At 43.3% G+C, this 7,590-nt stretch overlaps 1 protein-coding gene across 1 annotated transcript; it reads right to left on the bottom strand.

Annotated features, from left to right (window-relative positions):
- Positions 1–718: 718 nt before the first annotated feature.
- On the bottom strand, positions 719–7,386 carry LOC134452830 (solute carrier family 25 member 45). The gene is made up of 7 exons (XM_063203451.1): positions 7,044–7,386; positions 6,293–6,418; positions 6,168–6,211; positions 5,959–6,030; positions 5,188–5,376; positions 3,089–3,323; positions 719–2,489 (listed from the first exon to the last, which is right to left on the bottom strand). Exons 2-7 carry the CDS (start codon positions 6,327–6,329, stop codon positions 2,203–2,205), a joined length of 864 nt encoding a protein of 287 aa, XP_063059521.1. The 5' UTR covers positions 6,330–6,418; positions 7,044–7,386; the 3' UTR covers positions 719–2,202.
- Between the last annotated feature and the right edge of the window lie 204 nt (positions 7,387–7,590).

Below are 7,590 nucleotides of genomic sequence, written 5' to 3'. Positions count from 1 at the left end.
TTGACCAAAGCTTGGCTACTGTATTGTCGATCTAAAGGGTATTCTGTCCAGTGTGTACATGTCATTCCTTTTCAAAGGGCTCTTCTGTTATTACCTCAAGCTGTTGATTTATAGCCTGAGTTTACCATCCCTTTACTAAATAATTTAATTCATATATAGGGTCTGAAACTACCGTCTTAAGAAACAATTATTGGAGAGAAGGGTTTAATGGAGGGAGGTGTTTGAAACACACACCATTTCTTATCCATTTGCTAACATTTGTTCATGACGATGAAAGAATAATTACTGATGGGAAAGGTGAACGTCGTCAATGTTCAAAATGTCTGCCCCCCTCTCTCACCCCACCCCATTCGCTGAATAGCTGGTTTTCTGGTAACAAGGCCAAATCCGTCCCAGAACTTCTGTTCCAAACCCTAAAGGAAAGGAATTAGGGAATGATAACATTCCCCCACGAAGGAAATGATAAAACAGGGCTAGTTGATTTAGTCTTCACAGACACAATCACCAAAAGAGACCGGAAAAGTGAAATAGATACACAGGATCTCTAGGCTCAGAATAAGTGATTCAGCATTACACGTTTCCAATAGTCTTCTGGGAGGATGATAAGAGTGTGTGAAGGACTGAAGAAAGGATTGGGATTTGACGGCCTAGGATTGTCATTGTCAGCTCCACCACCCTTTAAATAAAACAGTTGGATGACAAAAAAAATACACATTTGTTGTCTTATTTATTGCATACACATAATGATAAAAAAAACATGTAGGCACAGGCAGAGTTTCAACGTATTACTGTGTGATGGTATTAACATTCATTTGTAGACAAAAATGATCAATTTCTGTCGTCTTCGATATCATTTTCACACGATTAATGTAGGCACAGGTCATGTTTCAACGTACTGCATGATGGCATTAACATTCATTTGTAGACAGAATATCTGCCATTTTATTACATAGTGTACATAATATACTGATAAGAAATACAGTTATGATCAAAATAATAGCAGTGTCTCTAAAAAGGTGAGTGAATGTAAATTCTTCAAATAAAGTGTACTTAAATGAACATAAATGCATCGGGGGAAATGCACATTCTACTTCAATGCAAGAAAATGGGAAAAGATAATTTAATTTTATAATATTTTACAGAAAGTAAAAAAAATAATCTTAAAAAGCAGTGTTGACACTGTTATTATTTTGAGCACAACGGTACATGTTGGCACAGGTCATGTTTGTAATTATTACTGCATGATGGTGTAAACATTTATGTGTAGTGTTCTCAAAGTTTCCAGCACCGACAAGCGCTGTAACCTCGTGAAACTTGATTTCAAGTGGTGGTCCCATCAACCATGAGTATTTTCACAGTGGCATTTCTCACATACTGCTCCCATGGACAAAGTTGAAGCTGACTTCAAAAGTTCCCTTTTTAGTTGTGCGTGTCCTTTTATGAGGTTGATTATTTTTTTATGAAACAATCAGACACACCAGACAGAATAGACTGGCTGGATCAAGGCACTGTTAAAAAAAACTATGCAAAAACAAAAAGAGTCCCATTTTGGTTACATCTTAAAGCAACATTAAGTCGTTCTTTCAAGTTTAAAATGTTTCTAATATTCTTTCAGTGGTCCATCGACTTGTAACAGGATGAAAAATGCTTCTGAATTTGCTTTTTGGAGAGCAGGCCATGTCTGTAGTTCTAATGAGAGACTATTCTGCTTCTGTTTGTAGAAGATAGTAGAATATAAAAACTACTGAGAGTTACTTTAAATTAGTCATGAATGTAGGAGTGTTGTAGAACACTTGTCCCCCAGATGTGGCTATTGGCTTATCTGAGAGGGAGGAAGTCTGATGAGTTCAGCTGTAGTGTTGTACCGCTTTGCTACATTTCGCCATGTCTTACTTTTGAATTGGCCAAAATGTGCACCAGTGTGCAACCGTGATGCTACAGTCCTGTTTCTTTTTTAATGTTTTTTTTGTGTGCTTTTACACCATTATTAATCAGATAGGACACTGAGAGAGACAGGTAATGAGGGTGGAGAGAGACATGGAGAAGGATAGGGAAACGACCTTGGGCAGGAGTCGAACCCGGCTCCCCGGTGTAATGGAGCGGCACACTAGCCCACTGAGACATGTTGCCACCCCCACCCCTCCTCCACAGTACACTTCAGGCACCTTTGAGCTCTGCCAGTGTCAAAAGGAGCGGTCCAGGTCAGCCATTGGCTCCTTTTGCCGTCAGGAAGGACATGAGGCTCTCGTAGCTGAGGAAGGTGACTGCGTTGACGGGGAAGGCCCTGACGCTGTTGAGGAGGAGGCCCTTGAAGAAGACCCGGACGCCCTCCTGCCGGGCGCTCTCCTGGATGCAGTGCAGCACCCCCCGGTACGCCTGGCCCCCCGCCCCCACCATCTGCAGCCGGGCCTTCACCACGTCCATGGGGGTGGCGCACGCCCACGTCACCACCCCCGCCACACCACCTGCCATCAGCACCGCAAACGTACCTGCGGGGTAAGAGGCCATAGGTCAGTGATGCAATTCCATCTAGATGAAAAACGGTTTGGTATTTGCTGTCTGGATTGTGATTGGCTGGCAGTGGCAGTTCTACCCATTTGGGAGTCCTGTGCAAAATATAGACATGGGGCCCTATGGAATTATTTTTCCAACATTTACCATGGCTGGGATGACTGTTGGGCACCTAGTTTTGGTAGGGCCCTAAGCAATTGCCTTGTCTGCCTATTGACAGCTGGATGTCAAAATGTAACTTTTTTTGAAAAATCTCAATGTAAGAGTGTCACATGGCTGGGTGTGATGTGGTAAGGCGGTAAGGCGACGTTCTGTCCAAAATGTCCAGAATGCAAATCAAAGCCCACAACCAGCCAGCCTGACGATTTCAAACAAACTTCACCAGCTACAAGCTACGATTTCAAACAAGCTACAAAAGCTTCACAAATAGCCATGCACCATATGCCTAGTTCCTACATTTAAATTGTTAGAAGTACAAGTAAATGAAGAATAAATTAGTAGTTGCTCAGATTCAAAACTGTTAAGTGTACAACTTAATTGTGCATCAGAAAACATTTTCTCGAAGCTGGCACTTCACCTGGTTGTCTGTCCTTGTCTGTCAGCATCCTGACGGTCAGCTCGTATGGCAGGAAGTAGAGCCCGTAGCAGGGCACGTCTCTGAGGGCCAGGGCCCACATGCCCCGGAAGAGGCCCCGCACCCCCTCCTCCCTCAGGATCACGGCCACGCAGTGCATGGGGCCCCGGTACTTCACACTCCTCGTCTGGCTCTGGAGTCTCACCTTCACCAGGTCAATGGGAGCTGTCACAAACACCTGGGGGCACAGGAGTACTGCATGTATAGTGCAGGCAGGGCCCAGGACAAAATGATCTTATATGCATATAATATTACTTATGAATTAAGACGGTATATTACTATGTGTACAGATGTACATTTATTTACAATAGGGCTGATGTGATAACTAATGAAAAAAACACTGTACACGCACGCACGCACGCACGCGCACGCACGCACACACACACACACACACATACACACACACACACAACATGGTGGCTGACCACCAAAAAGAACAAAGTTCTGCCAAAAAATATTTCTTTTTAAAGTATTTTTGGGGCCTTTTTGCCTTTTAAGATAGTGACCATGAAAAGATAGCAGGAAATGGTTGGAAGAGAAAGATTGGAGGGGGGTGGGTGTTGAGAGATGATGTAAGGCCAGAATCGAACCCAGGTCCCCAGCGTAACAGCCTTTTCCATTTTAGTCACTGCCGCCAAGGGCTAACTTCAATTTCTAGCTGCATGTATTCATTTTGAGGAGTAGCTCTCAATCCCTACACAACACTCTAGTCCTCTCTGGAGTGGCGGTCTCCCAGTTATCACTTCAGAAGACATCTCTGTATCTGAAAATTGCTCTGAAAGGAGGAAATGACTCGCGATGGAATCATACACGGCGCATGGCAGATGATTGGCAGTGTGTGTAACAGGCAGACAGGTGTACACAGAGCCGCCTGAATCACAAAGAGAGGCAGAGGCACGGCAGGCACAGGCAGGCCCGACTAGACAAGACTAGAGTGAGTGAAAAGATGCCAGAGGGGTTGCCCCATGCCAGGGCTGGAGTAAGACAGCCAGGGGCCCCTAGGCTACAGGTTGCTATAGCCCCCCCAAATTACAAACAGATTGTCATTCTGAGCCAGTAATATAAAATAATTTGTAAACTTGTGGAGAGGAGTACATAACAATATTGTCTATTTGACATGATAGACTAATTCATTCACTATGGTAGTTTTGCTTCCTTTGACCAGTCAGGGGCCCCCTGGTAGGTTCAGCCATATCTAGCCTGTGTGTTCATTCGCCGGTGCCCAGCATGGTTGCTCAAGTGTGGGGTGGAGAGCTACTGCCTGAGGGCTAGCGTTGGTGCTGGATGTAATATGGATAAGCATAATAAATACATAATATGCACAGAATAAAAAAGGGAATCTTTAACAAGAGAGAGAGGGGGGGGGGGGTGCAGCAACTGATTTTTAATGTCTTCATTCCTCTGTGAGCAGCGAGCGTGGCTGGACACAAGCCTATTTTGACAAGACCGGCGCCCAGAGTATTGGGCAGTAATTACACAGGACTTATTTATGCAGAGGCAGACCGGATGGAATGCATTTGTAATTACGGCAAATGAAAAACTCTCATGATGAAACCAGACAGTGTGTGTGTGTGTGTGTGTGTGTGTGTGTGTGTGTGTGTGTGTGTGTGTGTGTGTGAGAGAGAGAGTGTGTGAGAGAGTGTGTGTGAGAGAGAGAGAGAGAGAGAGAGAGAGAGAGAGAGAGAGAGAGAGAGAGAGAGAGAGAGAGAAGAGAAGAGAAGAAGAAAAATAATAAAATGAAGATCAAGAAGAAGAAGAAAGCAGACCCACACATTATATATATAAATATAATGTGCATTGATGTATATTACACATCAATGCACATTATTTTAAATATTCAGCATTAGGTATTCCGCCTGGCTTCCTTGCAACAATTTTTTTCCAATATAGACCAACTTACACATTTATACATATTGTATAATACACCTCTAATTAAATCATTAACTCACATTATAATAATATAATGAAATGCAAATGACTCTGAGTGTATGTGTGTACACCATTAAAGGGAGGGCTAATGACATTAGTATTCCGTGTGTTACCTGCGCCACACCTGAGATGCAGCCGGCTGTGAAGACCGCAGCTGCGGATGCCTGGTTGCCGTGGCTGCGCTCGCCCCTCTGAGACTGAGTCAGGTAGTCCAGAGCGTTGCTATAGGAACCGAAGAGCACGGCATTGCTGATGGCAACGCTCAAGACAGGGAATGCCATGCCCTTAAAAAAGCCATGGATCTGATTGTAAAAAAAAAGGACAACAATGGGGACGATGAAAAGGCATGCCGGACAGACACTTCACTTGGACGTCACTTATTAACTTGTAAGCTGACTTGGTTAGGAGGCTATGTCTGTCTACTGGTGCCAATGGACTATTGAACACTAGACTATTATGGATAATAAGTACACTAATCAGCACTCTTGATATGGCACCTTCATGATAATCAGCTCGTTTTAAGACTTATTTCTTACATTAATGTGTAAGGTACGTAAGCGGATTGAATTGCTCCTGATGGCAGATTAGTACCCTGTGTGGCAGCCTCTACCACATTGCCTGGTCAAAATCTTACTTGTGAGATAGTCTGCAGGACAACTAGAGCGCTATGCAATTTCTTGTACATTTCTTTTCTGCCACCACCGGCGTGGGAATGGGTAAATGTGAGGCAGACATTGTAAAGTGCTCTGAGCAGAAAAGTGCTATAAAAATACAGTCCATTTATCATGTCAATGAAATGTGAAGACAGCTAGCATAGCGTGTGGTGTAAAAGGTTTCAACACTGGCTGCCATCTCTGGCTTGCGGTGTCCTGCTGTACACTCACCCCTTCATGTGTGTAGGTCCTTGTGACACAGTCCACAATTCCTTTGTACTTGGACTGAGTCTGAATCCGTACCTGTCCAGAGGCAGACATCGTGCAAATTTAATGGGGTGGGCTCCTTTTACATTATGTATGAACATTTAGAAGTGTGTGTATTCATTTTTATATTCAAACATATTCATCATCATTGCACAGGTGTGGTGCTTGCTTACCTTTATTGTGTCCATGGGGTGTCCCACAGCTAGTCCCACTGCACCTGAAAAGCATGGTCTTTTATACACAAGTTTTGCATAGCAAATAGATATACATAATTTCCTTATACCAAGATAACACTGACCTGAGACCCATCCTGCAATGAACTCCACAAGAGGCATGCTGCACTCAGCCAACCTACTCCAACAAGTCTATGAGTAGTCACCCCTACTCATAAAGTGCACGTATGTCTTCAGAGGACTACATGTAGCTGTAAAAGAAAGAACACAGCTGAGCTTCTCAGGAGAAAAACGGATTCCAGCAACAACACTGATCTGACTAGTTCGACCAAAGAATTGACTTGAGAATTGCCCCCATTTCCAATAGCTACCGTTTACTGCTATGTCCAGAGGTGAGAACATGATCTTTGACCCCAGGATCCTTTAGGGTTGCACAGGCAATATACCTATACGAGTTCAATCATTGCCAAAAGCAACATATTCCTTGTTTTCTTTTATGCTGCTACTTTCCACATAGCTCAGCAGCACTAAGGTAACATTGTGTGCGTTGGCGGCGTATTCTGCTTCACATCCCGTGGTAATAATGTAGCCAATCGCCTAACATTGTTACATGCTCTGGAGATGGCCCCATTAGATTTGCATGCACCTTTTTTTGCACGTATTTACGCAGCATGTGGACTTTTTTTTTAACATGCTGCCTGCCTGGGTAGTAAACCTTCGAGGTTTGGAACGAACCATGCGAGACAGATTTTTTTTAGTTCTAAAGCTTTTGTCTTTTATCCTTAAAACTGCAGCAAAAACCAACGAATGATGTGTATTGCAAGATACGCAGGCAGAACAAAGCCAACTACCCAATAAAGTACTGATCCCACTCACCTCACCCGTTTATGACAACAACACAAGCTCCTCCAAGGTGGTCAATCTGAAACGGGTTTGAGCTAATGTTTTCAGAAAGTCCTTTCCAAGCCCACCGAAACACTACTTCTATTAGGTGACAACTACTGCCCCCAGGTGGCCATTATTTGGAAGTGATTGCTGAAATCATGTGCCATATTCATCATAAATTAGCAGATAAAAATGTAAATATTTTGAATTTATAATAAAAATGTATACTTTGAATCTGCATAAATATTTTGCATGATTGCATTCGAAGGTGAGGATTCACAGCTCATCATGGTTTCTGTAATAAGCTTGTAATTATGTGATAACACATTACTGTTCACTAGCTACGCCACACACACACACACACACACACACACACACACACACACACACACACACACACACACACACACACACACACACACACACACACACACACACACACACACACACACACACATTATTTACTGTTAAATCCAATAGCATTTCGGCCATGGAGAGCAATGGAGGCTAGGCTGGACAGGTATCATTATGCCACAAT

The sequence above is a fragment of the Engraulis encrasicolus genome, chromosome 7, assembly GCF_034702125.1.
Source record: "Engraulis encrasicolus isolate BLACKSEA-1 chromosome 7, IST_EnEncr_1.0, whole genome shotgun sequence".
Taxonomy (NCBI): Eukaryota; Metazoa; Chordata; class Actinopteri; order Clupeiformes; family Engraulidae; genus Engraulis; species Engraulis encrasicolus.
This window is presented reverse-complemented; position numbering and strand designations above follow the sequence as displayed.